Genomic DNA, 19,858 nt, shown 5'->3' with positions numbered 1-19,858 from the left:
CGGACATGTGACACCAAGTCAGGCCCAAGTCCTTTCCTGCCCAGAATGTGAGGTCTAGGTGGATTTGGGGGAAGGAGGAGAGTTGGGGCATGGCACATGGACTTGCACTCTGCAACAACTTCCACAAATCTGGACAGAGATCCTTCTTACCCCAAACCAGTAAACTCAAGTGTCCCCCCCATGCCCATGCCCAGCACAAGATGCTTTAATCAGCCTGTCCCTCTGTATGTCTTCGTGTTTGAGTTGGTCTTTGTCCAGGTGTACTTCTGTGCCGCTGTTCGTGGCCTCTGCTCTATGTTGTCTTCTGTGAGCCATCTCACCCCCAAGCCTCCCACCATACCCTCTGCCACCCAGGCACACTGGACACGGAGGCTTCCATGGTAACACTTCAGGCTTTAATACATTTTGCTAAGGATGATGGAAGGTGAGTAGGACATCTGGTCATTGAGATGGGAGGCAGCAGAGGGGTGGGGAGCCTCCAGGCCCCAGATCCAGTGCCCATCTCCATGGAGTCTGGAGGCAGCTGCTCTAGGCTCAGGGCCAGAAGTGGTATTACTCACTCTGAGCCCCTCCTCTGAGTCTTGTAGGCCCACGTGGGCTCACAGGGTCAGCTGGGGGAAGATGGGGTTACCTGGGCCCCAGGATCCTCCCCAAGGTCTTGCGCTCCCCTCACCCCCTGTCAGGGAACAGCGTCTCCCCGCACTTAACCCCAAAGGAAGTCCAACGGCTCTGCTGTCAGGGGACCCAAGGGAGAGCCTGCGGGGTGAGAGGCCCAGGGGTCTGGGCCGGCGAGGAGAGGGTCCTGGGGAAGCAGTCGGAGAAGGCAGAGGTGTCTCATCGATGAAGGTGGTGATCTCTTCCCGGAAGAAGCCAGGACCCCGTGGAGGTCCCCCACCTGACCCCAATACCCCACCCTCCAGGAATTGGCGAAGGCTAGCCAGCCCTCCACCTTCACCTTCCTCCTCATCCTCCTCATCCTCCAGCCTTTGCCTCCGACCCAGGTACTCAGGAGGGCCCCCCAGGGCTCGGCTCTGGGCTGGGAGGACCCGGATGTCATCAGAGGATGACCACTTATGCAGGATGGAGCCTGGTGCCCGAGGAGTAGAGAAGATGTTGGTCTCATCATGGGACAGACGGCGGGATAGAGGGACCTGGGAAGAGGAGCAGGTAGACGCAGAGATGCTACAGGGACAAAGTGGGAGTAGAGGCAGGAACCAAAGTGGGGACTCTGCAAGGTGGCTCCACCCCCTTAAGCTTTTGCAAAACATCTCTAATGGGCAAACCTGGTTCTGAGAGGTCTGAAGGGGAGCCTCTCTCACCACACCTTTCACCTACCCCTTAGGTGCCCTGCAGGCCAGGGCTAGGGAGTGGGGAGTCAGGATGGTTAGCAGAGACTGGAGACAAATAGTAAGGGGGTACCTAGAATAGGAGGTGCACTCCCTAGTTCCATACCTGTAAGTAGTGGACCCTCTCAAGAGGGGGAAAGAGCATGTGCCGTCCAGGCAGCAGCTTCACCTGGGAGGGGTCCCTGCTCCCTGGTCCTGTGGCACCGTTAGCATCAAAGCGAACTTTACACACTCGGCCATCTGCATAGTCATCACAGCCCCCGTCTAGGAGAGAAAAGGGGCAGGGTGGTTACAGGCAGGGAATACCCACTTCCCTCCCCACCCCCCTTTAAAACCTCCTGCCTCCTTTGTAAGCTTGGGTGCGGTGGGGTGTGGAATCCTTCTGTGCCCACTAGTCTGTAAGCTCCAAGAGGAAAAGCAAGAGTTTCTAACGTCTTTGCGTTCAGAGTTAGGTCCCTAGGGCTTCATACATAAAGAGGCATTTATTGAAACAGTTACAACCCCACCCAAGAACTGTCCCTCCAGGTAGGGGTCTCTCTTAGGGAGCTCAGCCTCCTCTTAGTTCCACAGCCTCCCTTTATAGTTGTGTTAGGGCTCTGGACTGTTTTTCGGATACTCGGCCTGGAGAGTGGAGGCAGAGCTGGGTAGTGTGGGCTTCCAGAGGGAAACTGACACCGGGTGCAGGGAGCCCTCGGTGCAGAAGGAAGCGGTGGGTGTACATGGGGTGCGTGATTAGGGAAAGGGGAGCCCAGAGTCAGCTCAGGGCCGGCGCAGGTTCTGTCCAGGAGGGGGCACTCCAGAGCAGCCCGTCCCCACACAGAGAAGGGCCGGTGGAAAGGCGCAGAAAAGGGAGCCGAAGCCCGGGAACGCCAAAGCCCAGTCCTTCCTCTGACCGTCGTCGCCGTCCTCCTCGGACATGATGGCCACGCACTGCTCCCACACGGTGCGCACGTCGGCCCGGTAGCGCTCGCAGGACCAGATGAAGGAGGGCAGCAGCAGTGTCTGTGCCATGGAGCACCACAGCACAGCCAGCACCATCCACGGCGGAGCCGAGTCCGACTTAAGGGAGAAGAAGCTCACCACCTAGCGGGAGGATGGGGAATGGAAAGGCGCGGGGTCACGACCCAGCCGGCTCCCAGAGGTCCCACTTGGCCCCCCACCCAATATCCTAGTGCGGGGGTGGGGGGGTGCCGAAAAGGGATGGCCCAGTTCACAGAGGATCGTGATGGAGGCAGAGTTGGAAGGGGAGATGGGATGAACAGAGGGGAAGGGACTGATTCAGGGGAAGGTCCGGGGTAAGTACTGCAGACAAAGCCCTGACATCCAGAGGGACAGAACACTTGAACACAGAGAGAAATTCAGGAATCCGAACTAGCTGGGGATGCATAGCTGGGGTGGTGGGGTGAGCTCTCAGGGGTTGCCACCCTGGAGTGCTCAGGGACCCTGTGGGATGTCCTGAGACTGTTAGGGAATGGAGACTGGACTGGGCTGCTGGACAGTGGGCTGGGGGGCTTAAGTGTGGAGCCACAGGATAGATGGTGGCGCTGGAAGACGGGGAGTGGGGTTGAGTAGCAGAAGCTGGAAAGCAGATGACAAGACTGGAGGCAATGGGAACTGGGAGCTGGATGATAGGGGTGGGGGGCTCACAGATGGGGGTGGGCAGAAGAGACGAAGGTGGATGGCAGAGTTGCTGTATGGCTAAAGGACTTGGAAGTCAAGCGATTGTGCTGGGGCCCGGACTAGGGAGAGCAGGTGGGGGACCCCAATCTCACCAAGATGGGCACCCCTGTGAGTGAGTCATAGAGAAAGACGATGGCGCTGACCAAGTTGGTGACCTGCAGGGATGTCTTGGCCGACTCAGAGCCATCCAGCGAGGACCGCCGCTTCCCTCTGGCATCCTCCACCACAATGGCTGGCACCTCAAAGGCTGGCCGGGTACCCAACCCCCCTGGCCCAGCCCCCTTGGCACCACCCCCAGCCCCTGCTCTCGGGCCGCCCAGCCGAGCCCTCCGGGGCCTGGCCCACAATGTCTGGTAGAAGGTGATGGCCACACAGACCAGCCCCATGACAATGCCCCCAAGTAGCAAGAGGCTGAAGCACACGCCAAAGCCCAGGCCGATCTTGGAGACTATGAACTGGCAGCCACGGGCATAGTACCGCTCGCCATTGTTGTGCCAGCCAATGGAGGGTAGTGTGGAGAGGATGAAGCTGACCATCCAGATGCCCATGACAGCGTGCAGTGCCTGCTTCTTGGCGTTGCTAAGGCGGTAGTTGACAGGCCAACGCACCATCCACATGCGATGGTAGGAGAGTGAGGCGACTGTGAAGCAGGTGGCCAGGGCCAGGGTATAGTAGGTGGACACGAAGACCTTGCAGATGCTCTCGTTCCAGTCATAGTCGGAGGAAGCCTGGCGCCGTAGCTGCACCACAGCGAAGGTGGTGAGGGGCACAGCCGCCATGAGTATGTGTGTGCCCGCCAGGAAGCAGAGCAGCAACTCCAGCGGCTTGTGCTTCTGCTGCTTGGCCGAGATGCTGAGGATGATCCAGGCATTGGCCAGCAGCGCCAGGAGCCCACAGGCAAGCCAGGACAAGGCGTTTGAGCGCAGGGAGGCCTCCTCTGCCCCTGCTCCTCCCCGAGCCATCCTATCCCCGGCTCCCCCCACCCCCTTGAACTCCTGGGGGTGGGGGCTGGGTCTCACCCAGGAGCCCCACTCATACACACACCCATGATGCACACAATTCCTGCCCTGTGGTGAAGCAGGCCGCCTCTAGGCCTACCCTGCTGCTCAGCATTGCATGACTGACCCAGCTAAAGTCCCGTGTGGAGGGCAGGGGAGGAGACTGAGGGTCAGCAGAGGTGGTCCTCAGCCTCCATATTGGGTGGTGCCCTTCCTGAAGTATCTCTGTGGTCAATGAGGGAGGCAGGCTGACTGCTTTCCCAGCTATGAGGCTGGCTGAGGAGCTTTGGTCCCCATGCCGGGACTTCCAGGTCTCCTCTTCCTCTGGTTCTTGACCAGTCAAGGATCTTCTGGGCACCCCCAAGGGGTGTGGAGGGTTAGGCTCAGCCACCTGGACAAACAGCAAGGGAGAAATGACATGTGGGAGGGGGAGGGTAAAGGTAGGGCAGGCTGGTCTCTGACAGATTTCTCATGCCCCCTTCTCTTGAAATCATAGAAATAACGGATTACTAGGGGCCATGGGGCCATTCAGAACATTCTTCTGCCTTCAATCAGATGGCCAGTCACAGCCCACACAGGTAGGAGACCTGCTTTCCAGACCTTGAGAAAGAAGGTATTCAGACCCCCCGTCTCCTATACTTTTTGGCCCTTTTTCTTCCCTCTGGCATTCCCAGGTCCCCTCTTCTTATAAACCCTGCTCAGTGCTATTCAACCCTTATCTTCACGTCCCCGAATCTCTCTCCAGAGCTACTGCTGGAGATGTATGACTTGTTTCTTCTTGAGGGTTCGCAGTAAACTGGGATATGTAACCTATTCCAGCTCCTGGGCCCAGGGGTGTTGGTGCTTAGCCCTATTTCCCCAAGCCTGCATGATTCCCCTTGAGCTCACCAGGGATCTGGGAAGATAGAAGAAAGGAGGCTGGGACCAAGGGAGGGGGGCTAGGGAACACGCAGGCGGGGAAACCACTGACATCAGAAGCATCCAGAAATGGAAAGATGGGGATCTAGGGGAAGGAGGAGAGTTTGAGCAGAAGAGAAAGAGGGGGCAAAGTGATAGTATCTGAAAATAGAAGGGAACCCCCAGAGACCCCTGGAGTGGAGGCTTGGGAGGGAGAGGGATTGTGTGGAGGGAGGGAGCAGGAAACAGGGAGGCTGAGAAGAAAAGCCAGATTTCCATAAGGTGCTGACTCCCACTGGTGGACCTCCATTCTTTTCTCCCCTGCCCCAGCCTCAGTCTCCCTCTGCAGGGAGGGAGGAGAGTCCTGACTTGCCAGAAGCTGAGCTTCAGGGAGTCCTGGGGAGGGGGTAAGAGGAAATCAGGTGAAACCCTGAACAGAGTGGAGGCAAGAAGGATGAGCTAACGGCTTTGGCTTGGGGGGGGGGGGTAATAGGGGTGGTGTAAAAATGGGGCACAGTAGTGAGAGGGTCTGCTTTCTGTGGAAGACCCTCCGATCCTTGATCCTTGCCCTCCCTGAGAGGTCCTAGTCCGCCCCCCACCTTTGTTCCCTTCGGAGCCCAGTACACCCCAGTTGCCATGGCAATGGCCAGCCAGAGGGAGGTGGAAGGAATTGGTCAGCAGCGCCCCCCCCACTACTCTCCTCTACAGCCTGGCACCCCTTCCCACCTACCCCCCCCCACCCCAGCCCCAGCGGGTGGGCTCGGGAAGAAAGAGATGGGGAGTCAGAGAGGGAGGGAGGCAGGAAGGATGTGAAGGACAGAGAGGAGGTGAAGGACAGAGGAAGGCGGGGGTTTCTGGGGGACTCTGCCGCGGGCAGGGGTCCCTCGCCCTTCGGGGTGAAGGGGTAAGGTCAGGCGGCTCCTCCCTCCCGCCACCCACCCTCTGCTCCCGGGCAGTGACAGCAGGTGGCTGGGGAGGAGGGGCCGGCCGGAGGGGAGAGGAGGCGGCGGCGGCGGCGGCGGCGTGGGGGAGGCGGGGAGGGGGCCGCGGGGCCGGGGCCGGGGCCGGGGCCGGGGCCGGGGCCGGGGTCGTCTTACCTCTGGCCGCGCCCGGCACTGCCATGGGGACCGCGCTCCCGAGCGGCTCGCCCGGGCTCCCGCCGGCTCGGGCTCGGGCTCGGGCTCGGGCTCGGGCTCCGGCTCCGGCTCCGGCTCCGGCTCCGGCTCGCCCGCCCTCCTCCTTCCCTCCCTCTTCCCTCCGGGCCTCCCTCCCCCCGCGGTCCCGGCCTCCGGGGCTCGGGCCGCCGCTCCCCCGGGCTCTGCCCCGGCCGCCCCGCGCTGTCGGGGCCCCCCCTGCCGGAGGCCCGCGCCGAGAGCCCCAGGTCGGGGGCCGGCGGGGAGCTGCTCGGGGGGCGCGGGGGCGAGTGCGGGGCGGGGAGCCGGACGGCGGCGACTTGGGGGGGGAGGGGCAGCGAAGGCGCCGGCAGGGAGGGGGCGAGGACGCCGGCTGGGAACCGGCTTCATTGGTGAGACGGTTCGTGTCCTGCCCCCACCCCAGCCCGCTTTCCGACACGAACACAAGCTTCGGAGGCAGCTGGTGGTGTTCGGGGAGGAGGAAGCGTGTGTCACTGAGTGTATCCGCGAGGGCTGCGCCCGGCGTGTAGCCCCGGAGGGACAGGTGCTGGAGGTTGCGAGGAAGCTGGGGCTGCTGGGGGAGGGGGGGCACAGGTCTAAAAGAATGCACCCCCCAACACACACACACACACACACACACACACACACGCATCGCTTCCTCCTCCTGGAACACAAACTCACACTTCTGTTGGGGATGCACACAATTGGCAGGCACACATTACAGTTTCTCTTGGTCCCTTTTCCACCATACACATACGTGTACGTGTGTAGCACACACAACCTTGCAGCCTCTCCCTCAGTACATGAGAGGGGCCTGACTAGGAATCTGGGCCTCTGGCAAGCACACCCGGCCCCCGTGGGGTGGGCAGGTGGGTGATCAGCCTCCCGGGAATGTTTCTTTCTCCAGGGAAGCTTCGTCTCCTTCCCCTGGCGGGCCTGGCAACCTCTTCTCTGGGTCTGATCCCAGAGATCAGAAGATCCGGGTCCAGGGAGAAGAGTCTGTCTGCCTGTCTCTCTCACATACACACATGTACACACGAAGGAGAGCATCTTCTCGACAGTAAGTTTATTGTATTCTTCTGTCAGCTCAGGGAGGCAGGGGCGGGAGTGGGCAGCAATGCGGAGCCAGCAGTGGGGAGTCCTGGCAGCAACTGGGTGTTCTTCCTGGAAGGGGCAAGCTGGAAAGAGAAGACTCCTCGGGGAAAGGCGGTAGGGACTGAGACAGATGGTGAGAAAGGGAAGGAAGGAGAGGCAGAGGAGCCCGCGGATCCTGAGAGAAATGGATCAAGAAGAGGAGGAAGAATAATTGTAACCCCAATTTTCCTGTATCCTGAATGGTTTTGGGGGGGAAATGAAGGAAAGTACAGGGCAGTGGCACTGAAGCCCAGCATGGTCAATCCTTCATAGGAGGTCCCCTCAGAGGGTTCCCTCTCCAGCCAACTTCCCACCCCCTCCCCCTGGCAAAGCTCACCTTCCAGAAGGTTCTGCAACAGGGTGAGTGGTAGGTCACTGGGCACTCTCCCACAGGGCCTGTGCTCCCAGCCTGTGCTCTGATTAGGAGAATTGGCAGCTTTGTCCTCTGGTAACATGATTCTGCCACCAGCAGGTGATAGAGCAGGGATTTTAGGCAGGGAAGTCTTCTGTGTTTCTGAACTCTCTGAGGCAGGCCCTGCCTGCTGTGGTGTGCCCTTATGAATCCAGGGGTAAGGACTGGGCATCAGTGACTAATCAGCTGCAGAGATCTGCGGGATTCTTGTCTCTGTGTTCGGGATAGAGCCCTGGAACTAGGGGTTAAGAGACCTGGGCTAGTCCTGACACTGGCACTTCCTAGCTGTGTGACCTTGGGCTATCATCTGACCCCTCCGAGTTCCATTTCTGATCTATAAATTGGAGATACTAGTCTTGGTCCTGACACTACTGCTCTGTAAGATTTTCTTAAGGTTTAAACAAACAAAGGATGTGAAACTGGCTCTGAAATTGAGTGGTCCTGTTTGGCTGACAAGGAATTGTGTCTGTGTACAAGTGTGGGCTCTGTACATGGGTGTGTGTCCAGGGCTGCCTGTTTGTGCACATGTCAGGATGTGAGTCTATGCCCTGCCGACACAGAGTGAGAAGTGGGCAGGATGGAGCAGTGGAGGCTGGCAGTCAGGAGCCTTTTGATCTGGATCTACCCTCGACTGGCTCTGTCCCAAGGTCCTTCCACTAATATGACAGTCCTGTGCTTCATGCTTCAGACAGCCTGCCCTCCAAGCCAGCCTTGCCCTCCAAGCCAGTCAGGGCTGGTCCCGCATGATTCCCTGGGATCAGGGGGCAGTGGGGGAGAGAGTTGGGAAAAAGTCATAGGGCTAGGCTTGATGCAAAGGAAACGGGGAAGAAATGGCGTAAGCCTCTGCAAGAGGAGGACCAATGGCTAAGTGTGAATAAGGAGAGCTGGAGAGGGCTGGAAGTGCTGGGGTCTGCTACATTCATCTGGTCCGCAGGCCCAGGAGCCCAGCAGGAAAGGCAGGGGAGGACAGCCGGTGAGCTTGCAAGCCGGAAGCTCCACCTGGCCCCGCGCCTCAAATGAGACTACATGTCTTCTGGATCCGGCTGAAGGACAAGGAAGAGCAAGTTTATTCTTCTCCAAATCGCTTTGCATCCTCGAAGCTCCTTGTCTCCCAGACCACACTCTCCCTTCTTGGGCAGTGGTGGTCTGTCCCTGGACCATAGCTGCTGGGTGGCACCCAGAAATATCCCAGGCCTGCTGCCCCCTCACCTCTGCTCCCCGCCTTCTTCCTGCTTCCTACCTCCTCAACCACCCCACCTTTGCACCCTTCTTTGCCCTCCACCACCTTCCTTGAGCACCCACTTTCTCACTTCCATCCTATAACCCCGCCCCCCACCTCTCCCCACCAATTCCTTACTGGGAGCATTGGCAGGTCTTCTTCTCACTGAGGAGTCTCTTGATCTGAGACATCCGCTCTGCCTGGCGCTGTCCAGGAAGAAGGAGGGGAGTGGTGAGGGTCCCAGGCCTCCAGAAGGGACATGCCCTTTGGAGGGGGGAGTGGGGAGAGCTGGGAGAGGAGAAGCAGTTACTGTAACTGAGGCCACCTGTCCCAGGGTTAACTCTTTGCTCTTTCTGCTCTCTCCCAGTGCATGGATGGGTGCATGGGTGGGATCTTGGACTGGGAGAGAGCGGTGCTGGGGGTGGGGGTGGGGCGGCGGGCGGGAGGCAGGCAGAGGGAGCCAGAGCAGAAGCAGGCCACATGCACAGGGCTGCCCTTGTTTCTCTATGGGCCTCAAGTGCTCAGATGCCCTGTGGGGGTACAAGGGGGGCCTGGGGAAGCGCACTCACCCTGCGGCGCCAGCACTTAACACAGCAGAAGACGCAAAGCCCAATTAGAAGCAGAAGGCCTAAGATCCCGCCCAGCGTGATAGCCAAGAACTTTGGCCAGGACTTGATGACCACTGGGGATGAAACTGCAAAGGAGAGAGAGATGTTCCCGCTCACTGCCCTCCGTCAGGGTGTTCTGGAAGGCCCCAGGAAGGCCTTGCTTCCCAGGTACACCTGGGGCTGGGAGAGCACAGCAAGGTCCATGGGGCTCTCTCCCAGGCCATCAGGGCTGAAGGGGAAAGGCTGAGAAAGGGGTCTTAAGGTTTAGAGACTACAGGGCACTCTGGGGAACCGGAAGCAGCGGTTTCAGGCTGTGCACAGTGCATGCGTGTGTACCTGCGTGTGTGCAGGTGTCCAGGTTTGGAAAGGAGGTAGGGAGGGGGCTCTTGGTCAGATGTGCTGCATTCTTGGACTGTGAACCTTAGGGAGGTGAGAACTTGTGGGGTTGCAGGTAGGAACCACGCCTCGCCTTATCTCCTTCCCCCTGTGGGTCCAGGCAGTTTGAGAATAACCTACCCATCTCAGGGGAAGAGGGAGGCTGGGACCCTGGGTGGTCTCCACCAACCCGGGGAAGGTCCCAGAGCTGAAGAGGGAGGGGCTTGAGGTTAGGCCAGGAGCCTGGATCATCACTCACCATTGAGGCTGGATGCCAGCAGGACTTTGTCCTTGTCACTCAGGAGACACTGCCACGTTCCCCCCTCAGGATCCACCACCCATACCAGCTTCTGCTGCTTTGAGACCTTGGCAGCCTGCTCTTTCAGATTCAAGCTCAGTGTCAGCTCAGGGGAGGTGGGTCCCAGCACCTCACAGGTCAGATTGTTCTGAGAACTATTTGCTGTGGGAGGACAAGAGCCTGAGGCTGGGAGCCTGGATCTCTAAGTTCCTGGCACCTCCATACTTTAAGAGGATTCAGTAGAACAATCAAAATGCTTCACATGGATGCTCCTCTTTGAGCCTCTCAGAGCACATTTTCAAGTAGTTATAGAAAACACGCACACACACACACAGCTTTTGAGACCTGGGTCTTGGACTTGTATCTTAACCCCACTGCTTACTATCTGTGTGTCCCTGCAAGTTACTTGACAATCCAAGCCCCAGACATTAATTAAATACACAATAAATTCACAAACACATGTAAAGCTCTCAGATGGGTCTGGCATGTACTGAGCATCAAATATTAGCCATTACTATTTGTGGAGTTTTGGTGATGGGGGAGATAAGGAAGTGAAGAGCTCAATGCAGAGCCTGATGATACCCTCCTCACTACCTTAATAAGAGTGGATTTCGCTATCCTCAGAAGAAAGAGGCCCACAGAGGCAGGGGGCTTAGGGCCATAGAGGGGTGGGCAGAAGCAGAATTAGAGCCCTGGTTCTCAGCTCACACTCTTTGGGGATTCTCAGCAGAGCCCATCCCAGGCTGGCTCATAGATGTCAAGGAAGAACATGTGGATTCCAGTCTCAGTTCAAAACCAGCCCCAAGCCAGAAGGCCCTGGTTCAGCTCCATCAGGGAAGCAGGGCGGAGGGATCCCTTTTGGGGCCTCAGAGTGAACCCTGGGCCAGGTCCCTCTACCTCCTGCCCCTGCCCTCCCCTTCTCAGCCTACCTCCTCACCTCTCATTACCACGAGGTTCACTTCCTGGTACAACGTCCCCTTGGCAAGATTCAGGGTCAGGATTCCAGAACCAGCATACCGAGACAAAACTTGGGGCAAGGTAAAGCGGAGTGGGAGCGATTCCTTCATCTGAAGTTTGAGGGGGGCATGGGCCTCTTTCATAGACAGCTTCCTGTTCTCTAAGGTGAAGGAGATCCAGAGCAAGGACGAGGAGGCCCCCTGTGCCTGCCACCTCAGTTCCCCGACCAGGTTTTCATCTTCGAAGCTAAGTGGGAAGGAGAACTCCACCTGGTCCCCTTCTCTTGCATAGAATGTGTTAGAGACCTTCTGGAAAGCTGGAGGTGGGAAGAGAGAGAAGCTGGGTCAGGAGATAGGAAGTTGGGGGTATACGGGTACGGTAGGCATGGGCCAGGAGCACAAAGAGATGGAAGGGGAGGGACCGGGTGAAACCAAATCTTTAGGTTGCCACATCAAGCCCTTAAATTCTCATCTACTTCTTCAGTCCTCTCTGGTCTCTCCACCTGGCATGTTCCCAAGGCAGTGCCTCCTCCCACTGGAAGCCCTCATAGAGTAGCCCAGTCACAGGAGGCCTCTCCCTCCTCAGGATCTCTGGAGCACAAGGGGCATTTGGCATGCACTACTTAGGTGCATAATTTATCAGCCTTCACAAGATAAGGAGCAAATGCTTGCCTTGGGCTTACTATGTGCCATGCACTGTTCTGTTAAGTGCATTACACGTATTAGTTCTCGTGGTAACACTACAAGGTAGGTACTATCACGGTGAGCATCGTCCCTGAAACCAAGGCACAGAGAGGTTCAGTGACTGGCCCAAGGTCTCATGGTTAAGTCATAGCCAGGATTTCTGTTGGTCTGTGTGTTTAACCACCATACTACCCTCCGTGGGTCACATGAGGACCCAGCGGACAGGATCTGGGGTAGGACTTGCATTTTGGGCTCTTGGTGCAACAACCTCCCACCCCACTGGGGTGTGCAGCCTGGGATTCTACAGGTGCAATATATACAACAGGGCGGGCTTGCTGGTGTTAATGTCGTCTGAGTAAATGGATCTGCAGCTCAGTGGGAATGGGGGGCTAGGCAGCAAAGAAAACATGAGGCCTCCCTTGTTTCCTCCCTTGGGGCCTCCTCCAGGGGTCTTTGGGGCCCCTCACATCCTTATATCCCTTGTCCCTTCCTTCCTGTCTCTGTGTCCACCACTGAGAGGGGCAGCTCTTAGCACCCCGAGGAAGAGAGGGCTCAGTGTACCCCTTGGGACAGAATTCAGCTTCCCGGGGTGGCAGGGGGGAGACTGGCCCTGGCCTCCCTCTGTTGACCAGAAGCAGAGGGAGGAGCAGAGCAGTGAGAGCAGAGGGCCACTGAAGCAGACGGGAGAGGCGCCCCTCTTACCCAGCACCAAGACGTTTATGTTGAACTCCACTGTCTTCTGGCTCTGGGAGATGATACATGTCCAGGTGCCACCGTCCTGCAGCTCCGGCCAGGACAGTGAAAGGTTTTGGCCACCATGCTTGCTTTTGTTCCCTGGACCTTTCCATTGCACTGAAGGGCTACTCCCTGAGGGGTTTTCCAGGGTCAGGGTCAGCTGCTGCCCTTGCAGCAGGCGGATATTGCTGCTGCCACTGCTGCTGCCAGAGTCCCACTTGGCAGTCACTGTGGAAGGAGCAGGCCACCTGTGTCACACACGCCTTCCCCAAGGAGAAGGCAGAAGCCAGGAAACCAAGAATGTCTCTCCATTCCTCCCCCACCCCAACACCCAGGGACCCAGCCCCAGCCCAAGGCAGAGTTTCCCTCTCTCCTCCTGCTGGCTCCAGTCCTCTCTGCCTTTGTCACTGCCCTACTCCCTCCTTCCTCTGGCTCCTCCCCGCCCCGCCCCCCCCCCGCCCTCCCCCCCCCACCTCTCTGGATTTCTTTCTTTCCCACTGGCCCACCAACTGGGGGCCCAGAGGGGGATTTGAGGAGACAGGGGGGCCAGTTAGGCCAGGGCCTGTTTTCCCTGTAGGAACGGGAGTCAGGGAGGAAGACAGATTGGTTGGAGGGATCCTCTTCTACTCACAGTTGAACACCAGCAATTCCACCTCTTGCCTCTTGTCTGTGTCACAGAAGTAAATCCCTGAGTCAGCAACTTCGAGATCCTTGATGACCAGAGGAAAGGATCCTTGGTCCCACAGGTTTTTTTTCGATTCAACACGATGCTTCAGCCTGGAGCTGCCTGGGAGCAGAAGCCACATGGAAGAGGTTGGGGTAGCCTGAAGATGTGACAGCCCTGTGGAGGGCAATGCCCACGACTTTTCTGAGCTCAGCCTCTAACTTCCCGCAAAATTTGCCCCAAGTCAGAAAACCCCAGACTGGTGAGGAGGAGATTCCATCCCATGAGCTTGATTGGCCAGGATCTCATTAAGCCAAAATAAAATACTATCTTTATTTCAAGAGCACCAACCCCTACATGCCCAATACTTAACATGCATCATCTCAAGAAATCTTCACAACAATTCCAAGAAGTGAGTGAAGTGGCTTATTTTGCAGATTAAATAGTTGCCCCGACTCTTACGCATTGTTGGCAGGAATATAAACCGGTACAATTTCTTTGGGAGGTAATTTATAATATCTATCAGAATGACAAATGCACATACAAAGATACCTGTCCACCAAGAAGGAATAGGGTAAGTAAATTATAGTTTGCCCATTCAATGGAATGCTGTACGAGAAGAAGGAAGCTCTGTATCTACTGAATGGAGTAATAGCTAAGAAATATAATTAACTGAAAAGAGCAAGATATTGGACAGGCTTTGTTTGTTTACAAAGGAGGGAGAAATTTCTCTCTCTGTCATCTGCCTTGCATGGGAACAAATATTTCTAGAAGTAAACAGAAGAACACAGTAACTTTGGTTGCCCCTGGGGAGGAGTGAATACCCACCGACAGGTGTGGAATGGGGGGGGTGATTCTCACTACATACCCTTTTCTACCTTTTGGATTTGACTCCAGTAAGTGGCGGAGCCAGGATTAAAATCCAAGCCCATTGGGTATACTATGCAGTACTGTGTCTGGAAAGTTCCTCAAGCAGGGACACGTGGCCTCCCCCAGTCTCCTCTCCTAGTACCTAATAACCATCACCAGGAGGAAGTTCTTCTCTTTAGCTAATCACTTTCTGGATGTGGTGGCACCTTCAGAATTCCTGTAGAGGAAGGTTTTAAAGGCTATTCTCACATAGCAAACGCACAATTTTTTACTTAGAATACATATTTGGGGGATCCCTGGGTGGCGCAGCGGTTTGGCGCCTGCCTTTGGCCCAGGGCGCGATCCTGGAGACCCGGGATCGAATCCCACATCGGGCTCCCGGTCATGGAGCCTGCTTCTCCCTCTGCCTGTGTCTCTGCCTCTCTCTCTCTCTCTGTGACTATCATAAGTAAATAAATAAAAAAAATTAAAAAAATAAAAAATAAAAAAATAAAAAAAAAAAAGAATACATATTTGGAGGGATGGGGTGAAGGTAGCTGAGAACAAAACCCCACCTTCAGCCCCTCGGGCTCTACTTCTGAGCAGTTATGGGTCTTCTCTCTGTTTGCACCTGGGTGTAGGAGACTGGGTGTCACATTGGCCCAGCATTCTCCCCTGCCTCCCTCTGCAGGCCTGGTAGGCCCATTCCCACTGCCCAGGTTCATCCTCCACAGGAGACCTTTCCAGATTAGCTGTAGCCCTGGGCTCTCCCTCAGCATACCACCAAGCCCTCTGTCCTTGGTTCTTTGGGGGTCCCTGCCCTCTGGCTCCTTCCCTTGCTCTGCACTTGGCTTAGTTCCTAGTTACTCTAAAATCCTGCTGCATTCTTTTCACAATCTACCAAGCTTCTTGGACTAGTAAGTAGCCTTCTTGGGTTCTGCCCCCTTTTCTACTTTGTTGGCCCTCTCCTCCTATGTGAGCACCATTTCCTTTTCTTCCTCTTGGGTTCTTGCTCTGACAATAGCATTTACGTGTTCCCCAGACTCTGTCTCACATCCTCTTCCCAATTTCTACAGACATTCTAAACTCCAGGGCACCACCTGTCAGTGCTATGGGTGACTCCCAAACTGATATTCCTGGACCCAGCCTCTCTCCTCAATTCTGAGATAGTTCCAGTGGCCCAAGGAATAACTTTATCTGAAAATCCTGCCATCCCCCAAAACTCACTTGGTTGTAAATGAAGTGGGTCACCCTTTCCCTAAATTAACTCTCCCTCCTTGCTTTCCCCTTCCTCTTCTGGGCCCTATCATGGCCCTGTCACTTGTATAGGCTGTCACACACTTTGTAAAAGAGATCACAAGGTGGTGTGAAAGATATAAGAGTATGGATGAGTCTGGGATACATCGTGGAGAAGATCGGTATTGCACCAAGCCTTGAAAGAAGAATAGGCAACAGGCCAGAACAAAGGGGAGGAATGAGCATATCTGGGAAGTGGAAAGGCTCCAGTGAGGAAACCACGAAGGCGTCTAGGTTTCCAACTGGGAAGCTGTGGGAAGTGATGCCCAGTAGTGAATGTCCAGCAGAGGCTTCCAGATCTGATCCAATGGGCTAGGGGGTGATGTGTACAAGGCATTGCTTTGCTAGTCAGTACTGAAGCAGGTGGAAGAGAAATCTAAGTAGGAGAGACTAGGAAGAGAGAGAATTGCCAAACTGCCAAGAAGCTTCCACTGTAATCCAGATAGGAGTTCTGTGGCCTTGGCTAATGACGGTGCCATTCTCTGAGGAAATAACAAAACAAAATAAATAACAAAATTCAACTGAATGAATCGTGGAGATTCAATTGGCTTTATTAATGCATTCATGAGTTGGGCAGTATCCTATCTAGCAAGTAAAGGGGAACTCTGAAGGCCTACAGAGAAGGAAAGGTTTGTGGGGTTTTTAAAAAAGATTTTTATGAATTTGAGAGAGAGAAAAAAAAGCATTAGCAGAGGAGGTGCAGAGGGACAAGCAGAATCCCTGCTGAGTGGGACTCCATCTCAGGACCCTGAGATAATCTGAGCAAAGTCAGAGGCACCACCCAGGCACCCTCAAAAGGAAAGATTTTTAAAGGTAGAGAGGAGGTGGAAAAAAGGAAATTATTAGCAGAGAATCCATTGTTTTTTGCAAGATCACCCTCCTAAGGGAAACAGATGGGGTCCATCAGTAAATTTCCTTTTTTTTTTTTTAATTTTTATTTATTTATGATAGTCACACAGAGATAGAGAGAGAGGCAGAGACACAGGCAGAGGGAGAAGCAGGCTCCATGCACCGGGAGCCCGACGTGGGATTCAATCCCAGGTCTCCAAGATCGCGCCCTGGGCCAAAGGCAGGCGCTAAACCGCTGCGCCACCCAGGGATCCCCATCAGTAAATTTCCTAGTGCTGACCAGGAAATGCCCATGTTGATGGGTCAAAGGTCACATTTCTGGGGTTGAAACTGCAGTTAAGTTAGCTCTTAAGTCTTGGTTTACTGACTCGGGGCCTTACCCCAAGTGACACCATTTGGGGCCTGTCACTTTCATTTTAACAAGATGAAACAGCAAAAGGAAGGAATAGGCTATTCCTTTTAAAGGAAGGAATAGCCATCATGGGTGACTGTTGGGAAAACAGGATTGAAGTAGAGAAAAAGAAAAAATCCTGACTCCCTAGTTCAGAAATTAGGGGGAGTGAGGAGAATGAAACTGTCCTCATCAGAGATCAGGAACTTGAGAAGGGGAGCTGTTCTGGAAGAAGATCAAATCCTAGAAACAGAACAAAAGCACTGACACAAAAGACAAGAATTTTTAGAAAGGAGCACATTGTAACACCTCACAGGCAATCGAAAAATGCAAATTAAAAACAACACTGATATATTTTTCAATATCAAATGAGCAAAAAAAAAAAAAAAAGAAAGAAAGAAAAAAGAAAAAGAAAGTGTTAAATAATACTACCCAGTACTGGCAAGGCTGCTAGTGGAAAAGGCATAGTTTAACTAGACTTCATGTAAATGAATAGAAACTCTCCAGAAGCAATCCTGCAGTATATACAATCTGTTATTAAAACTTTATGTCCTTAATGTCATTTCTAGTATGTTATTCTTAAAACAATAATTTAAAAATGCAAACCAGTACATATAAAAATAATAGTGTTGTCAATAAGGTGCAACATTAGATAAAAAGATAATGGCTGTATATTAGAGTATATTAATTTTTTAAAAGATTTTAGTTATTTGGGATCCCTGGGTGGCGCAGCGGTTTGGCGCCTGCCTTTGGCCCAGGGCGCGATCCTGGAGACCGGGGATCGAATCCCATGTCAGGCTCCCGGTGCATGGAGCCTGCTTCTCCCTCGGCCTATGTCTCTGCCTCTCTCTCTCTCTGTGACTATCATAAATAAATAAAAATTAAAAAAAAAAAGATTTTAGTTATTTATTCACGAGAGACACAGAGAGAGGCAGAGACATAGGCCTCCCATGCCTGTGTCTCTGCCTCTCTCTGTGTCTCTCGTGAATAAATAAATACAGTTTTTTTAAGGGTTCCTTTTCCTCCACATCCTCACCAACATTTGTTCTTTCTTATGTTTTTGATGTTTGATTTAGCCACTCTGACAGGTACAAGGTGATATCACATTGTGATTTTGATTTGCATCGATTTGCATTTCCCTCATGATGATTGAAGTTGAGCATCTTTCCGTGTTGTCTATGAGCATCTATATGTCTTCTTTGGAGAAATATCTGTTCGTATCTTTTGCGCATTTTAAAATAGGATTATTTGTTTTTTGAGTGTTGAGTTGTATCAGTTCTCTACATATTTTGGATACTAACCTTCCATTAGGTATGTCATTTGCAAATACCTTCTCCCATTCAGGAGGTTGCCTTTTAGTTTGGTTGATTGTTTCCTTCACTGTGCAGAAGCTTTTATTTTGATGTAGTCCCTACAGATTATTTTTGTTTTTATCTCTCTGGCCTCAGAATACATTTTTTTTTTAATTTTTATTTATTTATGATAGTCACACAGAGAGAAAGAGAGAGAGGCAGAGACACAGGCAGAGGGAGAAGCAGGCTCCATGCACCAGGAGCCCGATGTGGGATTCGATCCCGGGTCTCCAGGATCGCGCCCTGGGCCAAAGGCAGGCGCCAAACCGCTGCGCCACCCAGGGATCCCCAGAATACATTTTTGAAAGACACTCCTATGGCTGATGTCAAAGAAGTTACTGCCTGTGTTCTCTTCTAGGTTTTTTATGGTTTCAGGTCTCAAACTGAGGTCTTTAAGCCATTTCGACTTTACTTTTGTGTGTGGTATAAGAAAGTGATGCAGTTTCATTCTTTTACATGTTGCTGTCCAGTTTTCCCAACACTATTTGTTGAAGAGACTGTCTTTTTCCCATTGGATAGTTTTGCCTTCTTTGTTAAAGATTAATAGACCATGTAATTGTGGGTTTATTTCTGGATTTTCTCCTTTGTTCTGTTAACCATACTGTTTTGATTACTGATGCTTTGTAATATAACTTGAAAGTCTGAAATCGTGATGCCTCTGGCTTTGCTTTTCTTTTTCAAGATTTCTCTGGCTCTTTGGGATCCTTTATGGTTCCATACAAATTTTAGGATTGTTTGTTCTAGTTCTGTGAAAACTGCTGTTGGTACTTTGACAGGGGTTGCGTTAAATCTGCAGATTAAAAAAAAATCTGCAGATTGCTTTGGGTAGTATAGACATCTTAACAATATTTGTTCTTCCCATCCATGAGCATGGAATGTTTTTCCATTTCTTTGTGTCATCTTCAATTTCTTTATCAGTTTATATTTTTCAGAATACAGATCTTTCACCCCCTTGGTTAGGTTTATTCCTAGGTATCTTATTATTTTTGGTGCAATTGTATTAAAACAATTTTTAATGAAATGGGAAATATTCGTCATATGCATTTTAGACATTGCATTAGAGTAGACTACTTTTTAGTTTTGAATTACAATATTTATACAGACTCAGTACTTCCCTTTTCCCTTGCCTACCTTTCTAATATTACTGTAGAGAGTTTGGTATACATTCCTCCATACTTTCTTCTTTGTTCATGCAAACATATATTCACACATATTGAATTTTTAAATTAGAATGGAATTATACTGAGTGCCTGGGTGGCTCAGTCGGTTAAACATCAGACTCTTGGTTTTGGCTCAGGTCATGATCACACAGGTGATAAGACTGAGCCCTGCATTGGGCTCCAGGCTCAGCAGGGACTCTGTCTGAAGATTCTTTCCCTCTGCCCCTCCCCCAACTCTCTCTCTGGAATACATAAATCCTTAAAATAGGATTATATTAACATATACTCTTTCCACTTAAAATATGCCTTGAGGGATCCCTGGGTGGCGCAGCGGTTTGGCGTCTGCCTTTGGCCTAGGGCGCGATCCTGGAGACCCAGGATCGAATCCCACGTCGGGCTCCTGGTGCATGGAGCCTGCTTCTCTCTCTGCCTGTGTCTCTGCCTCTCTCTCTCTCTCTCTCTCTGACTATCATAAATAAATAAATAAAAATTTAAACATCAAAAAAAAAATATGCTTTGACATCCTCCTAAGAATATACATGTGGAGCATGTTCATTCTTTTTGTTTATTTTGAAATTATGAGAGCTAATCTTTTAATTCTCAAATTTTTTAAATCAAAATTTTTATTTCAATAGAACTATAAGAAATAATACAGAAATCTTGAGTACCCTTTACCCAGGTCACCCCAATGGTAACAACTTGCAAAATTGTAGAATATCACAGCCAGGATATTGACATTGACACAGTCAAGATACAGAACGTTTCCAACACCACAATGATGTTGCCCTTTTCTGGCCATCTCTCCTTCCTCCCAAACTCCTC

General features: G+C 52.8%; 2 protein-coding genes and 1 long non-coding RNA gene across 6 annotated transcripts in view; 1 reads left to right on the top strand and 2 right to left on the bottom strand.

Moving 5' to 3' along the window:
• Positions 1-373: 373 nt before the first annotated feature.
• GPR162 (G protein-coupled receptor 162) lies at positions 374-7,659 on the bottom strand. 2 transcript variants are annotated; one of them, XM_038576639.1, is made up of 5 exons: positions 7,526-7,659; positions 3,119-4,415; positions 2,240-2,429; positions 1,453-1,610; positions 374-1,151 (listed from the first exon to the last, which is right to left on the bottom strand). In XM_038576639.1, the coding sequence occupies exons 2-5, from the start codon at positions 3,986-3,988 to the stop codon at positions 600-602; spliced, it is 1,770 nt and encodes a 589-aa protein (XP_038432567.1). In that variant the 5' UTR covers positions 3,989-4,415; positions 7,526-7,659; the 3' UTR covers positions 374-599. The 2 variants fall into 2 exon arrangements, with proteins under 2 accessions (XP_038432567.1, XP_038432566.1); XM_038576638.1 differs by lacking the exon at positions 7,526-7,659 and adding an exon at positions 6,019-6,170.
• On the top strand, positions 5,562-14,250 carry LOC111092740. Of its 3 annotated transcripts, none has more exons than XR_005379804.1 (4): positions 5,562-5,594; positions 6,479-6,598; positions 6,962-7,114; positions 13,154-14,250. It is a non-coding gene; the product is annotated as an uncharacterized LOC111092740 (long non-coding RNA). The 3 variants fall into 3 exon arrangements; XR_005379803.1 differs by lacking the exon at positions 5,562-5,594 and adding an exon at positions 5,605-5,748; XR_005379805.1 differs by lacking the exons at positions 5,562-5,594; positions 13,154-14,250 and adding exons at positions 5,605-5,748; positions 8,535-9,235.
• Positions 8,507-19,858, bottom strand: part of CD4 (CD4 molecule) — a 46,610-nt gene continuing 35,258 nt past the window's right edge. The window contains 7 exon segments of the mRNA NM_001003252.1: positions 8,507-8,643; positions 8,958-9,025; positions 9,389-9,513; positions 10,062-10,262; positions 11,038-11,373; positions 12,443-12,703; positions 13,107-13,262. Of these exon segments, the coding sequence (NP_001003252.1) occupies positions 8,613-8,643; positions 8,958-9,025; positions 9,389-9,513; positions 10,062-10,262; positions 11,038-11,373; positions 12,443-12,703; positions 13,107-13,262 (1,178 nt within the window). The 3' untranslated portion in view covers positions 8,507-8,612.

The sequence above is a fragment of the Canis lupus genome, chromosome 27 (assembly GCF_011100685.1).
Source record: "Canis lupus familiaris isolate Mischka breed German Shepherd chromosome 27, alternate assembly UU_Cfam_GSD_1.0, whole genome shotgun sequence".
In the NCBI taxonomy this organism is placed as follows: domain Eukaryota; kingdom Metazoa; phylum Chordata; class Mammalia; order Carnivora; family Canidae; genus Canis; species Canis lupus.
This window is presented reverse-complemented; position numbering and strand designations above follow the sequence as displayed.

Bases quoted from the DNA above. Each gene is read 5' to 3' on its own strand.
- GPR162 (XM_038576639.1), bottom strand. From the start codon at position 3,988: ATGGCTCGGGGAGGAGCAGGGGCAGAGGAGGCCTCCCTGCGCTCAAAC. The intron at 2,430-3,118 runs GTGAGATTGGGG...TCCTCCCGCTAG, and splicing joins TCACAGGGGTGCCCATCTTG to GTGGTGAGCTTCTTCTCCCT. The intron at 1,611-2,239 runs GTCAGAGGAAGG...TTTCTCTCCTAG, and splicing joins CGAGGAGGACGGCGACGACG to ACGGGGGCTGTGATGACTAT.